This window comes from Euwallacea similis, chromosome 1, assembly GCF_039881205.1.
Source record: "Euwallacea similis isolate ESF13 chromosome 1, ESF131.1, whole genome shotgun sequence".
Lineage (NCBI taxonomy): Eukaryota > Metazoa > Arthropoda > Insecta > Coleoptera > Curculionidae > Euwallacea > Euwallacea similis.
Genome location: NC_089609.1, coordinates 1921719 through 1942815, shown reverse-complemented (window position 1 = coordinate 1942815; position 21097 = coordinate 1921719). Strand labels below are relative to the sequence as shown.

General features: G+C 35.0%; 4 protein-coding genes across 4 annotated transcripts; 2 read left to right on the top strand and 2 right to left on the bottom strand.

Annotated features, from left to right (window-relative positions):
• Positions 1 to 867: 867 nt before the first annotated feature.
• Positions 868 to 3985, bottom strand: Sgsh (N-sulfoglucosamine sulfohydrolase). The gene is made up of 9 exons (XM_066391345.1): positions 3889 to 3985; positions 2815 to 2944; positions 2619 to 2752; positions 2415 to 2565; positions 2262 to 2362; positions 2069 to 2206; positions 1802 to 2005; positions 1445 to 1743; positions 868 to 1365 (listed from the first exon to the last, which is right to left on the bottom strand). Exons 2-9 carry the CDS (start codon positions 2922 to 2924, stop codon positions 1072 to 1074), a joined length of 1431 nt encoding a protein of 476 aa, XP_066247442.1. The 5' UTR covers positions 2925 to 2944; positions 3889 to 3985; the 3' UTR covers positions 868 to 1071.
• On the top strand, positions 3881 to 5179 carry Pmm2 (phosphomannomutase). Its single transcript, XM_066391361.1, has 5 exons — positions 3881 to 4207; positions 4290 to 4415; positions 4469 to 4618; positions 4678 to 4878; positions 4938 to 5179. Exons 1-5 carry the CDS (start codon positions 4084 to 4086, stop codon positions 5081 to 5083), a joined length of 747 nt encoding a protein of 248 aa, XP_066247458.1. The 5' UTR covers positions 3881 to 4083; the 3' UTR covers positions 5084 to 5179.
• An 83-nt stretch (positions 5180 to 5262) lies between these two features.
• Positions 5263 to 6840, bottom strand: LOC136409677 (methylglutaconyl-CoA hydratase, mitochondrial). The gene is made up of 5 exons (XM_066391356.1): positions 6565 to 6840; positions 6233 to 6508; positions 5978 to 6178; positions 5765 to 5920; positions 5263 to 5431 (listed from the first exon to the last, which is right to left on the bottom strand). Exons 1-5 carry the CDS (start codon positions 6707 to 6709, stop codon positions 5322 to 5324), a joined length of 888 nt encoding a protein of 295 aa, XP_066247453.1. The 5' UTR covers positions 6710 to 6840; the 3' UTR covers positions 5263 to 5321.
• A 261-nt stretch (positions 6841 to 7101) lies between these two features.
• Positions 7102 to 19164, top strand: garz (Sec7 domain-containing protein garz). Its single transcript, XM_066391230.1, has 33 exons — positions 7102 to 7346; positions 7578 to 7805; positions 8117 to 8344; positions 8403 to 8597; positions 8663 to 8785; positions 9559 to 9665; positions 9770 to 10002; positions 10063 to 10231; positions 10294 to 10440; positions 10505 to 10727; positions 11816 to 12003; positions 12059 to 12209; positions 12272 to 12447; positions 12505 to 12713; positions 12763 to 12881; positions 12933 to 13165; positions 13220 to 13347; positions 13404 to 13633; positions 13724 to 13898; positions 13955 to 14167; positions 14224 to 14393; positions 14538 to 14725; positions 14788 to 14872; positions 14934 to 15074; positions 15243 to 15415; positions 15469 to 15630; positions 15685 to 15882; positions 15939 to 16133; positions 16190 to 16291; positions 16420 to 16560; positions 16819 to 17026; positions 17296 to 17455; positions 17773 to 19164. The coding sequence occupies exons 1-33, from the start codon at positions 7274 to 7276 to the stop codon at positions 18185 to 18187; spliced, it is 5886 nt and encodes a 1961-aa protein (XP_066247327.1). The 5' UTR covers positions 7102 to 7273; the 3' UTR covers positions 18188 to 19164.
• The last annotated feature ends 1933 nt before the right edge of the window (positions 19165 to 21097 follow it).

Below are 21097 nucleotides of genomic sequence, written 5' to 3'. Positions count from 1 at the left end.
TCCTTAAGTTAAAATAAAACATTATCTTATTTTAATCTAAGGAATCCCCTTCCAAAACACCCTGTATTGGTCACCTTGGATGTTATTCTTTCCACTAAACCAGTGGGTACATTAATAATTTAACCCTAGAGTTTTTTAATATTATGATATCTACAAATGCTTTCTTGTGATATAATGGCCAGTTTTAGTTATTAATTATTTTAGATCCCAATACTTTTTCTGGATCTTATAGTCATTGTTTGATGTTAAGATATTGCATATTAAAATTAATTCAAATGAATAGTTTTTTCTAACTAGCCATTCTAAGGACCTCTGCTTCATTGCTTTAACAGTAGGTGCAGCTCTTCCTAGATCTAATTCCATCTAAAAAAATTAATACTCTTTCGCTTGTGGGTTATTTTTTAAAGAGTATAAAATAGAAACTGAGGCCAAAATTAAATTTGAAATACACGCACCTAAGTCTAATTATTCAAGTTAAAACTGACAAGTCCATTAGAGATAGTTTAGATGTATAGTTTTTTACAATATTTCTCTATTTACTTAGAGTTGAATTACATTTTATCGCCGTTTTAATGTGCAGTTTATTAAATTTTGCTGAAATTATTTATGACAGAGTCTATTATGAAATGTAGGACTTAACTTACCATCAGCCATAATGTGATACTCTCCATTAGAGATATAATGAAAACCATGAGCTTTAAAATGTAGGAATTACAAATAATTGAAGCACAAATATTGTTTAATACAGTTTCCACGTTCTGAACTTGATTCTGAATGGGTAATTAATTTTTATTGTTATATTGTTGTTTACTCATATTTTTAATACCAAATTAATGTAGATATCTGTATTTATTGATTTATTTGGGGTTTATATGTCACAAACTTTATTAATGTAAATTTTTCTGTGTACACATTCATTGACAATAAATATATTTTAGTTTAATATTCTTCATTTTGATGATATCGACGATTTCGATAATAATTCAACAATATTCCCTTGGAACGAATTTTACAAAACTTATGATGAAAACATGAATATCACTATTAGAAATTTCAATTTAACAATAGCATTCACCAAATATTGTCCAGATCCAAGCAGGAAGGATTATTTTTGTAACTGCCTTGATTTTCTAGTACTGCATGAGGTGCGCATATCCAAGGATCTTGCGTATCCTTTTGCCATTCAAAAAGCCTTTTCTTTAACTGGTTAAATACCTCCTTCATACTAGGTTTTAAAGCTAAATTATTGATTTCTGCAGGGTCCACTTTAAGGTCGTACAACTCCCATTCCGGCCTATTATAATAAGATTTAAGAGTTTTAAACCAGTTAGTTGGTTCGTGAGATTTCGTACGATTAAGCAAATCCTGGAAATAAAAGACCATTAAAGCACAATATGTAATCAAGTTACAAAGATCTTTCTACATTATTAGGCAAGAACCTCACCTGAAATGTAGGAGATAAGTAGAAGTCCTGATCTATTGGAAAAGGACTCGCATAGTTAAGATTGTGTATCAATTTGTATCGTTGCGTTCTTATCATTCTCATTGGATAATACATTGTTACCTCGTGTAAGTTGTGGCTGGCAAAAATTGCTTCATTAGATTTATCATCGGGTTCTTTGATTAATAAGGGCAATAAACTTTTGCCAGTTAAATTTCTTTTCTCTTCTATATTGTTAGTTGCCCAATTCTGAGTCACATTTTCACTTATTCCGTACCAATCCAACAGGGTTGGTACAATATCTGTGGAAATAAAACAGTAATTTAGAGTAGCTAGTTTATATTTTTAGGTAGTACACACCAAGAAGGCTGGTCAGAGAATTTGTAATCTGATTCCTCCTTTCCCGATGGATAGGAGAAGAAATGAACATTGGCTCAGCAATACCAGAGTCGTAAAAATTAGTCCTGCCATTTGGAAAGGGTACCCCATTATCTGAGCTAAATATAACAAGGGTGTCATCTAGGTGGCCTGCGTCTTGCAGCTCCTTAAGAACTAAGCCGACCCCTAAACATCAGAAAAAAATACTTCTGAAATTATAAGAGATAAAGAGAGTTTGCAGTATTTTACCTTGATCCAGCCTGGACATTGTGATATACTGAGCATCTATGTCTTTACGTGCGGCCTCAGTATCAGGGATATAATATGGCGGCACTATTTCGTCCCACTGATAGTAGATTGGTGTCCAATCAGGTATCAACCCCATACCTATGAAGAAATTGATTTGTTGAAGCCGAAAATTCAAATTTGCATAAGCAATAACCTTCTTCTCCATTGCCAAACCGCTCGCAAAACTCTCCATATTGGGGATTGGTATGGCCACATCGGTGGGGATCATGAAAAGCGATGTAAAGGAAGAAGGGCCTAAGAAATCGATTTTTGAAATTGATGTGGAAGAAATTGTTCCATGATTTACTTGTCCTCAGTACTGTTTAGAAATTCTCTAGTTAACAGTTTAATGTAAGTGATATTTCTCCCTACTTGTAATATCGAATTATTCTCTTCAGTCTGGGCGTAGTCGAATGGATAGACGTCTCCTGGACCGACATGTTTCTTTCCAATGATTCCTGTAAGCCAGTGGTCAGTGAAAGATATTTGGGAATAATTTTGTTGATTTTACCTGTGCGGATTGAATGCCTGCGAAGAATCTTGGGTAAACTATCGACTTCTAAAGAATCAAAATGATGCACCCCTTGATGAAGACCGTACATTCCATTTTCGTGCGATGGCATGCCCGTTAAAATCGCCGAGCGGCTAAGAATTAAATCTTTAATAAGTAAAATGGTATGAAAATTGTTGGCTACAGAAAGACTCACCTAGGGGAACAACTGCTGACAGAAGTGAAAGCCTTATTGAAAATTAAACTGTTTTTCGCCAGATTGTCCAGATTGGGTGTCTGGCATATTTTGTTTAAGTAGGCTCCCATTTCAAAACCCCCGTCGTCCGCTATAACGAAAAAGGCAATTTTATTTGAGAACTATTATCCTGTGGTAAACACGCAATAGATGTAGTTATATTTATGCCCAGGGTGTAGGGAATATTTATTGAATTCGCAAATATCTTTTTCCGATGCTTAGTGCAGCAAATTAAAATTTGAGTGTTTCGTGGTCAAAAAAAAAATGTGGTAAACAAATCGAATTACTCTGTATATTAACAAAAAATCGAGTGTAACTCATTAAGCGGGTGATTTCGAACCGCAAGTGGTGATGAGGGATCGTTAAAAAACTGAAGTAGGCGTTGAAATGTCAGATGAACGATAAATTCCTGTTATCAATTGTTTTTCAGATGTTTTAGGGTATATTTACGATTCATAGCGACTGCGAGGTTTTTTTTAATAATCAACCTTTATCATAGCCCCTAGTAGGGTAAGTACATTTAATTCTGAATCATTTCTGTATATGCTCTGACGCATGATGCAGTTCCGGCTACAAAATGACATCGTAAGGATGCTAATTACTGATATATGACGACTACATTATTTCATCTATCTCTTTTGGAGCATCGTTGGAAGCGAGATTGGCCGGTACTTGATATAGATATTCCAGGGACTTGATTCTTTAAGGACATGTAAGGATGAAAATGAAATTTTTGGCGTCGTAGATTGGTCAAAAAATTGAATTGATCAATTTTTAATTTTCATTTGTTAAAGCAATTAATTTCTTCTGTTAACTCCGGACAATGTAAGGTGGTTTGCCTACCGTATTGAACATGTTTCAAAACTCAGCAATCCTATCACTGATAGTGACTTATCAAGTTCAAGGTCTCGATGACGTGCCGCAACCCCATAACCTCAAATTAAATGTTGTTTACATTAACACAAACAAGTTCCACAATAGAAAAACGAAAAGTTTACGTGGACAAACACGCTGATAAAACTTATCCGGGCTCACCTATGATTAGTAGTGCATTTTTCTTGCCAGCAAACACATTTTTTTCGGATATAGCGTAGACAAAATTGTAAAAATTGACCAAGAGCAACACAAACTTCATTATTGGACAAGGGGTGGCAAGAACTGAAAAGAAAGGAGGAGGGGTTCCCGGTAAAGATTCAAATAATTGCAAGTTATCTTCATTTTTAAAAAATAATGTCCGGCCGCAAAATTCTCTGCCTTTTCGACGTGGATGGAACTTTGACGAAACCAAGAAATAATATTGATCCTAAATTTGAGGAGTTTTTACAAACTAAACTAAAGCCCTTTTGTTCTCTAGGTAAGAAATTACCCTTAATCCCTTCATATTAGCTTAAATTATATTATAATTATATAGTTTGTATTTTATTTTTTTCTTCCAGGACTTGTGGGTGGTTCTGATTTTAAGAAAATTTCTGAACAGATGCTTGGAGATGATGTAATACACAGATACAATTATGTCTTTTCTGAAAATGGTCTATTGTGGTTTAAAAATGGAAAAGCAGGAGGTTGTGCTTGTTCTAATGGTTTAGATTTTTAAAAATCAAATTCAAGTTTTTAGAAACACAGAGTATTCAAAAATTCATAGGTGAAGAGAAATTACAGACATTGATTAATTTTATTCTGGGATATCTTTCAAAGGTTATTCTTCCTGTGAAACGAGGGACTTTTATTGAATTCAGAGTAGGAATGCTAAATGTATCTCCTATAGGTGAATTAATTTATTTCGCCTTGTAAATTTAGTCCCTAATGTAATATAAACACATTCAGGCAGGGCTTGCTCACAGGAAGAAAGAGATGCATTTGAGAAATATGACAAGGAACACAAAGTACGTGAAAAGATGATTACAGCAATTAAAGAGCAATTTCCAAATTTTGGTTTCACATACAGTATAGGAGGCCAAATCAGTTTTGATGTGTTTCCCACTGGATGGGATAAGACATACTGTTTAAAACATTTGGAAGATGAAAGTACAGTATTTTGTTTCATTTATTTTTTTGTTTTTAACATTGACTCTTTTGCTGTTTAGGCTATGATGAAATACATTTCTTTGGTGACAAAACAGAGAAAGGAGGCAATGATTATGAACTTTTTAAAGATGTGAGAACTATTGGTCATAAAGTAGTTGACCCAAAAGATACTAGAAGGCAACTTGAAGAATTATTTAATTTATAGTTTTGACCTAATTTTACAGTGTAAAGCAGTATTTGAAAGTTGTTAGGAAGAATGGGTAATATTTATATAGCTCACTGATTAACAAAAAAAAGTCTGTGCTATTTTTCAAACATGAAACATATTTATAGGATAAAAAATATATATTGAATTTGTACATAATAAACCAGTACAAAAAATATTGACTTTTATTCCAACCATAACACTTTATTGTCCTACAATTTATATACTGACTTATTTTTTACATCCCCTTGTATTCAGGCTTCCTTTTTTCTTTAAAAGCTGACAAGCCTTCCAATCGGTCTTTGGTGGGAATTATCTGAGCATAACAGGCTTCTTCAATGGCCAAACCTTAAAATAAAGAACACAATAAAATAAATATCCCTCATGATTTCAGGGATGCCACAGCCACCATGTTGCTGTGTGCTGGCATTTACCGCCACTAACAGTGCTACCGCGCCAGTGTGTATCGCCCTTAAGAGTAAACTAAGGGCCACTGCAAACTACAGACTTTTGGTTAGCTGATAATTTAATTGGTTTCTTAATTGGCATAGGTCTGTATGCCCATTTACCAATTCTACATACATATGATGATGCAACCTAAAGATTTAGTTTGTAGTCTGCAAGAGCCCTAAATCTATCTAAAATCTTTTCTTTTTTCAATTTAAAAAAAAATCTGTTTACCTGTATCTAACTCTACTTCAATACCCTTACTGATGGCTTGCTTTGCCATTTGTACAGCCATTGGTCCATTAGGTAAAATATCCTCAGCTATATCAACACACTTATGATATGCCTTTTCTCCATTTTCATCTTGTTCCACTACATGGTTGACTAGGCCTTTATAATATTGTCATATTATGACTAGAAGTGAAAGCTTCTTTAGACAATTATTACCTAATTTAAAAGCAGTACTTCCATCAATAATTTTAGCAGTATAGATTAATTCTTTGGCTACTGATGGGCTCACTATTCGGGGCAATCTTTGTGTACCTCCAGCACCTGGTATTATTGCTAATTTTGTTTCTACCAATCCCATTTTGGAATCTACAGAGGCCACCCGAATGTCACAAGCTAGAGCTATTTCTAAACCTCCTCCTAAAATTTAATTGTTTTAATCTAATTAAATATAATCCATACTAATATATCTACCTAGAGCAATACCATCTATTGCTGCTAAAACAGGTACAGGGATATTTTGCAATTTAGTCATAAGGCTCCTCAAATCCGTAACAAAATGAGCGACCTGTTTAGGGGTCATTTCTGCCCTTTCTTTTAAGTCAGCACCAGCACAGAATACCTTTGGTACCATGCTTCGTAAAATAACAACCCTGGCGATATGTTCATACTTTATTTTGTCAATGTAGTGATGCAGTTCGTTTACCAAGCTTGTGCTCAATGCATTGCGCTGCTCAGGTCTCTTAAAACCTTAAAACATGATTGTAATGGAAACAACGCTCCTAACCTTAAGGAACTTTACTTACCTAAAACTGCTATGCCTTCATGATGCCTTTGCAAATAGTTGAATACAATTTCAGGATGTGATTTTTGGGAATATTTTTTAAGGAAGTTTGAAAAGGAACATGTTTGGCTTTTTAATAAATTAGAAAGACTCAGGGGTATGAGCATATTTTTGCCAGTTTATCAAGACGAAGTACGTCAAAAGTGGTGACTAGTGATTATTTGAATATATTGGTCTGAAAGGAGGGTCGAATCATACCAACAAGCTTAGCTTATCATTACACTGTTATCTTAGTATAAATTAAACATATAATTATCTGTATTTCTTAAATTTTATTTCACATATTCAGTAGATTTTATTTAAAAAACATTAATAAAAATAAATAAACACATGTATAAATAAAGGAAAAGCCAATAAATAACGCCTCAATATCCCCCCACAGTGTAGAAATCTCAGAATCGCTAATTTGATATCCATTCTCTATCCTCATTGGATAGCGCCATGTCTTAAACGTCATATCTCAAATAACACCTGATCAATATGTTGACACTGACAGATTTTTTTGTTCATTTGTTCCTGACGGGTGACGTGTAAATTAAAATTTTGGTATCTGAGTATTATTGAATATGGATTGAGATTTGAAAGTTTCAATGAAGTATTTGAGAGTGAAAATGTAATTTAGTGTTAAGGAAATAAAATATTTAAGCAGTTTACTTCCAGAATATTCTAAAATGGCTCTGCCAAACAATGGAATTTTCGTTGTCAAAGGCGAAATGACCATATTGATGACTGCCATTAAAAGAGGTACATAAGAACAATTATCCTCTTTTCTACGAAAATTATGCTAATTGCTACTGTTTTATTAATTTGAATACTTCCTTCTATGGTCATCACTTCAACAATATGTAATAATGTCCTTTGATCTTAGCTTAGCACCTATCTCTCAGTTTTAGGAAGTCACAAGTACCTATTTCCATTTGGATCTCCTATTCGCACCTACGTACTAATTTCAGTTGAATATTTGGTACCTTCTAGGTGTAAGATGGCAGTCACATTCATATCAAGACGAAGAAACGGACATTTTAATGAGGAATTTCCAAAACTTAAAGGACATTCTTACCAAGATAGAAGACCTGCGGCTCATCGAACCAGATGTGTTTCTGTCTCCATTTCTGGATGTTATCAGAAGTGAGGATACAAGTGGCCCTGTTACCAGCTTAGCCCTAGCTGCCATTAATAAGTTTTTGTCTTATGGTTTAATTGGTAAGTAAATATCCATTTTTGCACTCCTGAATTATTAGTGCTCTGCAATTGATGCAGGGTGTATTAACAATATATTTTTGTTTAGGGTTTTTTGCTCTCTAATGCTAATGAAATTAGGCAGGTAGTATTAGGTATATGAAATAGAGACTTCTATATGTTGGAGGAAATGTCTTAAAGTCCCCTTTTTGAGTAAATTTTATAAATGGTTAATTTGTGATGGGTGAATTTTTGGTTCTTTTGATGGAGTGTTAAAAAATGTTATACTACTGATCAAAATAGTACTCTCAATAATAGTAATTTTTATGTTGTAGACCCCACACATGCCACAGTTCCACACACTGTATACAACATAGCAGATGCAGTCACTCATGCAAGATTCATTGGAACTGATCAATCGTCAGATGGAGTGGTTCTCATGAGAATACTGCAAGTCTTAAGAACATTAACTCTGGCCCCTGAGGGGGCTATGTTGACTAATGAAAGTTTGTGTGAAATTATGTTGAGTTGTTTCAGAATATGCTTCGAAACTAGAATACATGGTATTTACATTAATCAGTTTTCATTTTGGAATATGACATTTAACTTTTGTAATTACAGAGCTACTGAAGAAGACAGCAGAGCATTACTTGAAAGATATGGTCCAATTGGTTTTTATGCGCCTTCCACAATTCTCTGACGATATTAGGGCTGTAGGTGTTAAGCAGTTAAAGATGCAAGCTGGAATGGAGCAGACTAGAGCAAAAAAGAGAAGTCGCCACTCATTTAGGAAAAGGAGCATTACAAGTGACAAAGGTTGATTCAATTTCAGTAATAATAATTTGTTTTTTATTGATTTGGGGATTTAACTTTACTTGCAGATATAATCGACAATAGGCCAGGAAATTTACAGATTCAGGGTGCTAAATCTTCAGTTTCAGTTGAGGTTCAGTCACCTTCAGGAAATGTTGTAGACATGCAAGGGCAAATGTTGCAAAATAATGGTGGGTCTCTGAATATACCGGGTGTAACATAAGTGATGACTTTAATTTTAAGGAGTGATTCCTTGTCATATTTTAAGCAAAAATGTTCATATAAACATATGTCCTAACGTGCATCACTTTCGAGATACAGGGTGTTAAAGTTGAAAAAATAAATTGCGTTTTCTTTAATAGTTTTCGACTGCTTCGAAATAATTTCATGAAATTTCGTATACAGGGGTTTATTGGGATAAAAAATTCAAATTTATAGTCGATTTAGCTGTATTTTCTAGAGGGCGCCACCAGCAACGATTTCGACCACCTGAAATCGTTGCAACTTTTTTGTGCTACCCTGTGTGCCATTTTGGAATAGAAAAATCGATTCTCTCATCTTTTCTGCTTAAAAAAGGTACACTTTATTGAAGTCGCTACGAGCAACGATTTATGAGAAAAATGCATTTAAAGTTGATGATGCATGCACATTTTCGGAGGGTCAAAATAGCTTTATTTAAATCAAATGCTCAAAATGAGAACCGTGACTGTTAATACAAGCATCTACTCTTCTTCTCAACGACTCATCAGTCGAAAACTATTAAAGAAAACGCAATTTATTTTTTCAACTTTAACACCCTGTATCTCGAAAGTGATGCACGTTAGGACATATGTTTATATGAACATTTTTGCTTAAAATATGACAAGGAATCACTCCTTAAAATTAAAGTCATCACTTATGTTACACCCGGTATAGTTGTTATTACAGTTGTTTAAATAAAAATTACTATCTCTTGATGCTTTAGGTGACAGTCCAGTGTCAGTTAGTGCAAGTGAAGAAAAGAACACTTCTGAAAATGTAACAGTAGATAATACCAAAGAAGGATCTCCATTAGAACACATAGATGAGAAGGTAAGGAAATATAAAAGCATTTTAATGTATTTTGATACATTTAAAAAGTCGTTTTACTTACTTACGAGTAACTGAGACCAAAAGAAGCGTTTTCTTTGTTTCAGGAAAACCAAGAAACCGAATTTGATTCTTTACTGGCTGACACGGAATCTCGCTCATCCTTAACAGCAGATATTTCTTTAAGCAGGGAGCCCTCAGTCTTAGATGGTCAGTGTGTCTCCCAAAACGAAACTGCTAGAGATTATGTTAATCAAAGGGGTATACGGTTTACGCCGCAATTACAAGACGATTTAGTTTTGTTCCCATATGGATTAGCGTGCGTTAAGGAACTATTCAGGTAACTTCATCTGGCAAGCTTTGTATTATCTGCTAAGAAAGTGTTTTACATTGTTTGTAGGTTTCTAATAAGCCTATGCAATCCTAATGACAAGCAGAATACAGAGGTGATGATCCATCTTGGATTGACTCTGTTAACTGTGGCATTTGAAGTAGGTGCTGATAATATAGGCAAACATGCCACTTTGTTGGCTTTGGTTAAGGATGACTTGTGCCGAAACTTATTTTCTGTAAGAGCGAAACTCGGTTTAATTTAAATGCAATTTTATTGACTAATTCAGATTGGTTTTAGCTTTTAACAACAGAACGAATTTCAATATTTACCGCTGATCTTCAAGTCTCATTTTTAATGTTTGAGTCTTTGAGAAGACATTTAAAATTTCAAATGGAGAAATGTCTGTCGAAATTAATGGAAATTATTGTTAGCGATAATCAAAAAGTAAGACATAGTATGTTATACATGTTTAATATATTTTATATTATACAAATTTATTATTCCAAAGGTGACTTATGAGCATAAAGAGGTGGCTTTGGACAATATTCTACAACTGTGGAGAATTCCCGGATTTGTTAATGAGTTGTACCTTAACTACGACTGTGATATGTATTGTACGAACTTGTATGAGGATTTATCCAAGCTGTTGTCGAAAAACGCGCTCTCGGCTATGAATGGCGTTTGGCACACACATTTACTCTCTTTGGATGCTCTTATTACAGTTCTGGAAGGTATTTGTTTGAAGCATTGTGCAGACATTTTTTTACTGTTTTGTATCTAAAATAATACGTGTAGAATGTACCCTATTTGGCGTCAACAGGTCACAAATTTGAGATTTCAGAATCCGTAGAAACATTAAATATCAGCATTTTCTGGGTTGCAAATTAGGGTATAGATAGATTTTCTTCCATATCTCTTTGTTGAAATTGTCGCATGCAGGACTATTCCTCTAGAATTAAAAACAATATTTTTAATAAAAATTTTAATGAAAAAAGGTTTGCTGAATAATGCTCTCTATTCGGTGTCCGAATTTCTAAGATGTTCGTGCATTTGAGTGTTTTTATCTAATCATAGTGGGTACTGTCAGCTAATTAGTCTAGTATCTACGTAAAGCATCTACAGAACATCCTTTTTGTAATCACCGGGTTAATAAACAAATAATTGTTAACATTCAATGGACGGTCTGAATTCATAACTTAATGGAGATGAAGAGTTCAAACATAAAATAAAAATGACGACTTTCCATTAAAAAACAGAAGTGTCAACTTCGTGCACTTCTGCAAATGGTGCCACCTTAAAAACAAAATATTCAGTTTTGAAGCAGCTGATTATGGCCGGCCAACGACTTTCATTTACACATGATTTTGAGAAATACAAATGTTTGTAACAGACGGGCATAGTGAATTGTCCTTTATGCGTTTTTATGGGTGTTCCTTCAGTTTGTTGCTATTTTCGAAAAGGCCGGTATTACAAGGGTAGTTAAGTTTGAAAAAAACTTGCCGTTTGTGCAGCTTTTTTACCTTTACGATGTTACCATATCTTGAATGGTTTATGTGATGTTTGGGAAAATAGTTCACGTAAATGACTTCTATCTACAATTTTAGAATTCCTAAACTATTTTCCTGAATACCATAGCCGCCACAGGCCACCCTTGGCAACATCGTAATTATTTTTCACATGACCTTGGCAAACGGTACAACAATCTTTTAATCAGTCTAGCCATCCCGTAAATATTGATAGTGAACGAAGGCACTCAAAAAGAACACTCGGTATATTATTTGTATTTAAAATGCGCGTTCATAAGTGTTATTATGTATAGGTATTGAGACGCATTGTTCCGAAGCCAAATCTCTTAATGGAGTGTCTGTGGATACACGTTCAATCGCAAGTGAAGGCAGTGAGCCAATGGAGCACATAGGAAATATTATTAACAAGAATAACAGAGTGAAATATGCCTCTGAAATACCGCCCCTCAACGATTTGTTAGCTAGGAAAAGTATTAAAAAGGTGTAAAAATTTTGAATTGTTATTAAAACTGTACACTAACAAAGAGTTTTATTAGTGGTTGCCTCAGGGAACGGATCATTTTAATACAAAACCAAAGAAAGGAGTACAGTTTTTCCAGGAGCATGGCGTTCTAAAATCTGAGTTAGATTGTCATGAAGTTGCGATGTTTTTGAGGGAGAACCCGTCGTTAGACAAGAAAATGATTGGTGTGTTCTAAGCGCTGTTTTGTTCAAATGCAAGAAAAGTCCTTAAAAAACAATTTTTTTAGGAGAATACATTAGTAATCGAAACAATTTAAACATATTGGAGGCATATGTGAAAACATTCAATTTTGAGGGCGTCCGAATCGATGAAGCTCTTAGAAGCTTCTTGGAAGCATTCAGATTACCTGGAGAAGCTCCTACGATTTCTTTGATTTTAGAACAGTTTGCTGAACATTGGCATGTAAGAATATTGGTCTTTCTTCCAGTGCTTTTATGTAGAGATTAACGTTTCTTTTAGAAAAGCAATGGAGAACCATTTGCCGACGTAGATTCCGCCTTCACTTTAGCCTACGCGGTTATAATGTTAAACGTTGATCAACACAATCAAAACGCGAAGAAACAGACTGTTCCAATGTCGGAATCTGCGTTTAAGAAAAATCTTCAAGGGGTGAACGGAGGGAACGATTTTGAAGACAAAATGTTGGCTGAAATTTATGCCGCCATAAAGTAAGGTCATTAATAGATTTAACTAATTTTTTATTTATTAAATCTTTAGAGATGACGAAATTGTTATGCCTTCAGAACACGGTGGTTTAATTCGGGAGAATTACCTTTGGAAAGTCCTACTAAGGAAGGGAGGATCCAGTGAAGGAGATTATTATCACATTCCCCCAGGTAGAATTTCTCATTTTGATAGTACATATGTATATTTAAACATATTTTCAGGAACTTACGACTCCGAATTATTTAATCTAATCTATGGATCATTGGTATCCGCATTAAGTTTTATTTACGACCGATCCGAAGAAATCCCAGTTTATAAACATGTTATGAATGGTTTTGAAAAATGCGCCTTAGTCGCCGCTAATTTTGGAATGTCAGAGAAGCTAGATAAGCTGGTAGTTTCACTATGCAAATTTACGGTGTTTTATAATCAAAGAAGGCAACATAACATAACAGTATGACTTCTGTTTTGCTTTGTTTTCTTCCTTTTGAATGTGTTTATTTTCTAGATTGTCTTTGGTTCGAATCCAAAAGCACAGCTCGCCTTAAAAACTGTGTTTAGTTTGGTGCATCTTCATGGAGACGTTGTTAGAGAGGGCTGGAAACATGTTTTGGATTTGATTTTGTCGTTGTATAGGTGAGTTGAATGTTGTTTGTTTAAGGTGTTTAGAAACCGTCATTTCACATTTTTAGCAACAATCTTTTACCGAGGGGTTACGTAGAACCGGAGGATTTTATAGATAAAAGTGGTAAAATTGTGTTAAGATACGAAGAGATTGAGAATTTGCAAAAGCAGGATACAGGACTATTCAGTTCAATTTATTCTTATATGGTGTCAGCAGAAAATTTGTCAAAAATCCCAACTCCGGAAGAACAACAATTTATGGATTTAGCCAAAGAATGTATTAAAGATTGTAACTTAGGTACGCTAACCCAGGCTTAGACTATTTAGAAAAATTTAAAGTTATGTTTAGAAAATTAAATGACGAATACATTATGAATTTATGTTCTAGATCAACTGATAACAGATTCCAAATTTTTACATGAAGAGGCACTTCTGGAACTAGTCAAATCTTTGATTGAGTTGTCCAGGGGTCCTGATGTACAAAAAAGCCTGGGCTATAATTACAACGAGAACGTTACAGTATTTTTTATGGAATTAATGTTCAAAATCGTTATACAAAATAGGTAAATCCTACATAATCAACGCATTGAGTTACCTATGTTTGACGACGTATTTTCAGAGATCGAGTTATAACAATTTGGCAACCAGTAAGAGATCATATTTACACCCTGGTTATGAACGCGTCAGTTTTCGATTATCAATTCCTTTTGGAGCGATCGGTAATAGGCTTGTTGCGTATTGCAATAAGACTAATGCGAAATGAAGACATGTGTCCCATAGTTATCCAGTCTTTAAGAATGCTGTTGCTCTTAAAAAGCACCACATTATGCAGGTAAGATCTTTTGTCTGTGTTCTATTTTAGTAGTTAATAAGTGTTTAATTTGATAGAATATCGAAGCAAATTTCATTCGGTCTTTACGAGTTGCTTAAAACGTCCGCTCAAAACATTCATACCAGTGCTGATTGGACTATAATTTTCACTTTGCTTGAATGTGTGGGTGCGGGCGCTCAACTACCTAAACCGGTGGTTGATGATGGAACTGCCTGCATTGACCAAGGTATAGATGATTATATATAGACTATATAAAAATATAGCGATTTAATCCAACTTGACTCATCGAAAAGTTGATACTTTGTGTTCTGCTTTTTTTGGATATTCTGTATACCGTATATGCAAGCGTATTACTGCTAATGCATTCTAGGTAGCACTAAATCTGATGGTGAAACTCAAGTAAATAGCGACGAGGAGAGTGTAATATCAGATCGAGGGTATACTTCCGATTCTGAATTAACAAAGAGTCCTAAGCATAATAATAATCAAAGGGCACATAGCCCGTTGATTGTTCATAATTCTCCTGTAGGGACTCCTAATGCTGGAGGGTGGATTCTGGTACGCAATTCATGTTTCAGAGATATATGATTATTGATAAAATGGCGATATTATAATTTTAGGTAGGGAATGAAGGGGAAGTTCAGCCAGTTATCGGTAGGACTGTGCCGCCAACACAGTACGGAATTGCACTGGAGAGGAATTTAGGCAAGTCAAGTTTCTAAAATGCTGGTAGGTCATCAAGGTATTAAAGCGGATTTGTTTTTAGGACCACATGACCCAGTAAGCCTTATAAAGTGCTGTGAAAGTTTAGCATTTTTAGTCAGGGATGTAGCTCATATCACTCCATATAATTTTGATATTTGCGTTCATTGTATTCGGACTTTCGTCGAAGCTAGTCTACAGGAAAGTGAGTACACTGATTATGTAAATTTTTTGCTTACTTTTCAAACAACTTTAAGGAGTGGTTCAAAAATTAAGGTACATAAGACAACAGTTTCTTTGTAGCTGCAGCAGCCATAAGGCCATTGCAGCACGTAATATATTTACTTATTTCTTGGTTTTTTATATTTTGTAGCCAAAAAACCTGCCAAAAAACCTTCCATTAATAGAGATTCAAAAGACTCAAGAACCAAAAGGAAAGTTACAACTCGAAGAAGAGCAGAAATGAGGAGCACAAGAAGTCCCGCAACAAGTAGTCCAGAAGAGGAAAGCAGCGATGACGAAGTGCATAGCGGCTATCACCACCTGGTGAGAATAAATTAAAATTATTGATATCATGTGTACGAAACACTTTTGTGAAGCTTCTGGATCTAATGCATACCCTTCATACTCGTACGGCCCAAATCTTTAAATGGTGGGCCGAAGAGGGAGGCGAAATCACCGAGGAAAGTTCCTTGTGGACGCAAGGATGGTGCCCTTTATTGCAGGGTATTGCCAGAATGTGTTGTGATAGACGGGAAGAGGTAGAATTTAAAACACTATTTTGGATACCGAATCGCAAATACCTTTCTTTGTAGGTTAGAATAAGTGCCATAGCATTCCTTCAGAGAGCTTTATTAGTCCACGACCTTCAGACTTTAAGTGGACCTGAGTGGGAGCAATGTTTCCATAGAGTATTATTTCCATTGCTCAATTATTTACTACAACCCATAAATCCTAAGGAACCAGTGGCAATGGCTGAATTTAGGAACCGGGCCGCTACAGTATTATCAAAAGTTAGTAACGTTGTTTAGCTCCAAACATCTGTTCTATTAAACTCGAGGATTTTTAGGTGTTTCTACATCACCTTACGCCCCTTTTGTCTCTGCCAACATTCGCCAACCTTTGGTCGAACATTTTAGATTACATGGATCGGTACATGCATGCTGATAAAAGTGATATTTTGTATGAGGCTATTCCTGAACTCTTGAAAAACATGCTTCTGGTTATGAATTCAGCCAGAACGTTTGACGGTCTGGAAGGAAAGGTACTATATCTCTGCAATTTTTATGAGTTTGGTTACACATTAATCCTGTGTTTCAGAACCAATTATGGTATTTAACATGGGAGAGAATCGGCAAATTTTTGCCGAATTTAAAAGATGAATTGTTCAAGGAGCCGGAAATAGAGAGAACTGTTGAAGAGGTGAATCAAAGATTTGTTTTTGGTTATACTTAGTTGGTTCTTGAACTTTCAAGCCTATGAGTACTTAAGGAAACACTTCAAATCATATTGTATCCTTGAGGTTTCTAGGTTGTATTTTTCTTTCATAGAAATCCCAGGAAGTGCAACAATCACAGCCTGTAAATCCGATTCAACATAACATTGAAAATCTCACTAGATCGAGTATAATACTACAACCACCTGTCTCGCAGCAGCAAGTATCGTCACATTTATTTGCTCATTTGGGACAGGTAGGATCAAACATGATGGATTATTTAAATGAACTATAGATTTGTACACAAATTTGTATTAATAATAACATTGATGTACTTTCTTTTAATATGTGTACGTATGGTTTTGTGAAAGTCTGGGAAAAAATATTGATAGCTTCATTGGCGTATAAGTTGAGATTTATTTTCTTCGCGGAAAAACAGCTGTTTGGAAAATGAAATTACATTTTTGACTTTTAGAAATTCTACTTCGGTTACATGTACTTATTGGAGTTTCAGATGGTTTCAACGCCTATCGGCACAGCTTATTCCACACAAATATCTTCGCCTCCAATGGCAATAACAACCGTTTCTACCACACTCACCCCTCAGCCAATTCTACACCCAACTACTGTTAGTTCTTCCATTTTACAACCTACATTGCAACCGGGCATGCCCTACATGCCCAATTTATTGACTGGTTTTACCGGAGTTAATTCACCGCCAGGTAAGTGTCTTTCGTAACGCAAAAATCATGCTACCAATCTTTATGGTGCTACCACGGTCATGGCTAAATCATTTTACTATTGATAAACTGATAATTTTGCATCTGAATAAAAAAGGTCATAAGACAAAATTTAATTAATTATTAAAAAATACAAGATAGAGCTTTTACCTGCATCCCCCCACTTACTTTTATATTATCTCGTATCGCACCATTTTGAAACTAAAACGGGTATTTTACTATGATGATTACAATAAACATTGGTTTTTAAGGTCTTCCGCAGCCTCAGTTGCAACAGCACACTTTTCCTGTTTTGTATAACAGTCCAACAGTCATTCCTGGTACCACTGCCACCGAGGTGCAACCTGTTTCTTTGTATGCGGAATATGTGGGAAATCCGTATAATATGCAGAACGTCGATGTGGTGCAAAGGTATGTTTTATCTAGGTAATTATTGCATGAGGGGAAAATTTGAGAAAACTAGTTCAATACAACGTAATTTTATTTTTATTCCTCACACACCATAAAGCTGTTATTCCTGCAATTATACACATCTGAAATATTGAAATTTAAAATCTACTACGTCCGAATTTCAATAGTTTTAATATGGACATACATAAGCATGTGGGAGAAATTATGGGGTTCTTCGGCTCTCTGTATTTAGGTGACCCACATGAATCACGTATGGAGCTATAGTTTAGTCCCAAAAAACCAGTAAGAAATAACAGTAAAATGGTCTCTTCTTACAGGGTTGATAATATTGTACCAATAAACCAAGGAGCCACCCAATCACAGCCTTCCTGTCCAACTTCTGAACTACCTCTAAATAACTCCACTTTCGACAGTCCTGAAATGACAAAATTATCACCAGTAGCGTCCCCAACGGCTACTGATGCCTTATCTTCTGACTCTACAACCAACCTCGTGCAGCCATTCTTGTTGGAACAAATTAACACGAACGCTTCCCAAACCGTCTTTGTAACTGCACCTGATACTACTGATACCACTGCCGCAAATTTTTTCCAGTCATCTAATTATTTCAGTTCCGGCGGTTCTGCATTCGTGCCAGTTGGCAGTGAAATACTATTTGGCATTGAGAACAATGTGGAATATAATCAGATAATGGGCATTTCAGGGGCGAATTCTACAGGTACAGACGTTTGACAGATGTCTATCTAGAGAGTTATAACGCGACTGATGGAAATCAGAAGGGGTGTATTGAGTTGCAACATTTGGCCCGTTGACATGAAATTTACTATAGTTATTTATTTAACCCTAACGAGGGCGCCAAATAATACTTTACGGTAAGCTAATTGGAGTTGTGATCAGCAGTCGAGTGCGGTAAAGGCACATCCACACCTGTTAGATACAATATTCGTCCTGCGGGTGCGTGTGTGTTTTACAGCCGCGTTATGTAGGTATGAGGGAGTGTATTTGACAAGTTGAGGTAAAGCAAATGTTAGCAGTTTGCGGTGAGTAATTTAAATACGGTGGCATATGTGGTTATAAATAAACGTTCATGAGAAATCAGCACACATTCGTTAGTACAGATATCCAATGAATACCGCCTTTGCCACTAAAAAAAGTGCTGTTTAGATAGGAAAAATAGGGTTTTGTTTTATCTTAGAGAATTTATTAAACCGAATGAATATTTTAGTTATAATTTGCGTCTCAGATGCCAATCTGGCCTTATGGTAAGCGGTAAAGAAACTACCTAATGCCGACACATGAACATAATTTGTTAACTGATTAGTATCAAGTCAAGAAGTAAAGTGCTGCAGTAATTCCCAGGAGTTAAGCACAAGCGCACTCTCCAAGCCTTAGGATTTATCGTTCAGTCCGATAAGTTAGTCACCCATTTCTATGACTAAAGGAAAAATGAACTTCACTTATGGGACTAATTAATGAGATTACTTTGAGGCATAATAAATATGCTATCGGGCCACCGTTTAAATCTTTAATATATTTTTTTAAGGAAATTTGTTGATTTGTCGGTAAGCTCTACATAATTATTATTTAGCGTTTAAGTTATAAATACTATGGAATATTATGTATGTAAAATTAATAAATATAGTGTATGTAATTATTGTTTATTAACTAATAATTATTATCGGTTACCAATATAATGAAATATCATTTTATTGAATTGTTTTTTCTTTTCTTAAGTTTACAGCTGCGCCTCCGTGTATTTTCCGAGATATGTCGAATTCGTAGCAAGTAAGCAAAGGATTCCACGTTTGCCATTTCATATAAAATGTTTTAACGTGGCGCCATCTGTATATTACCACTTTAAGCATGCCTTTTTTATATGAAGAATTCTTTAATCATTTTTTGACATGATCTGTGCATAGATAGTTAAATTGAACGTTATTTTATAGCGGAAATCTGCCCGATGTTAATGAGTTAGTACAAGTCTAATGGTGACTCGATCGTCGAAGATTCGAAATCAGTTTTTTCAATTTTAGCAAAGTACCGTCTGTGACAATTTTGTATTAAAAAAATTAAGTGAAAATTGAGTCCCCCGATTTCAGCGAGATTAAATTTCGCGGTAGGCGTACGACGATACAACTTTTTGAGGTGCCGTGGTCAAAACTCAAATCGGACAATTTCTATTCTACTTTTGGGGTCCGAAAGATAGATATGGACTATGACTAACATGACGAACATTTTTTGCCCAGAAAAAGGTAAGTTTATTCGATTTGGAAAATATTTGGTACCAAAACCAGAAGAAGTATTATCAGGTGCTAAATATACCACATCGCATTTCTGCATTCCTGATACGAAAGGTCTTCAAAATCCTGTTTAAGGTTTCAAGTTTTACCGAAAATTTTTCATATCAGGAACGCAGAAGTGCGAGGAGATATGCAAGATCCGCCATGTATGGAATAATGGTAATAATTTTTTTAACAATTTTTCTATCAAAAACCGTTTCAAGTAAAAGTTGTAAGGTTGATTTTTTTATGCTTGTTGATAACCTTGAACTCTTTTCGTGCCCCAAAACAGTTCAACGAAGTCCAACTTAGTCCAACTTGTGTTTTCAAATGTGAGTCTCTATTTCTGACTGGTTTTATGGAAGCTACACTGAGCATACCGCACATACAATATATAAAATTTTATTAGGGTTACATAAGAGAAATTTGAAGAAATTATTTTCCTTATTTTATTCAAAAAATTGAAATTCGATTAGAAAATCAAAATAACAAATTACTGTTTACGAAAATTAATTGTTATTTAATGTCCAAAGCATTTTGAAAATGTCTTCTGTCGTTATTCAAACACAGTGCTATTCTTTGCATGTATGATTGTCTTACTTGTACATAAGTGTTTTGCCTAATCGATTGCATTACATCGACCATACGAGGTCTCAAGTCATCTACGTTATTGGGTCGATCCTTATAAGCTTGACCTTTTAAATAGCCTCAAACGAAAAAGTTGCAAGGATTTAAGCCAGGTGACTGGGCTGACCACTCCGATGACCGATCTATCTATTTGGAAATGCCAGATTTAAAAAGTTCCTAACTTCCAGTCCAAAGCGAATAGGTGCTCGTCCTATTGGCACTATACTTCATTAATACCACTGCCATAAAGAAATCGTAATGCAAGTACAATTTTTATTCTAATAACTGAAGAAATTTTATCGTTGTTAAATTGTCATATATGAAAAAAAAAGGTCCAGCTAAATTATTGCCTACGACACTCGTCTACACATTTATTTTTTGAATTTTTGTGTATGGACTTCTAATGTCCACCGAGTGTTATGTCGAGACTAATAACGGTAATTATGCTTATTTAAAGACCCATAAAAAGTAACTGTGGCATCATCTAAGACTAAAATTTTATCCGAAAACTTAAGGTTTTATTCAGAAATCCTTGTCACAATTTTGCAAAATAATATTCTTCTATCAAAACCATCATTGCTAAGATCCTGCACCAAATGGACCTTGTAGGGATGAATGTTTTCTTTTTTTAAACCCTGCGCACCGTCGCTTCGGATATTGGATGGTCTGCAGTCAAGTCGCTGCAAGATCTTTTAGGGTTGTCTTCCACAATTAACAGGATATCCGACGCAGCATC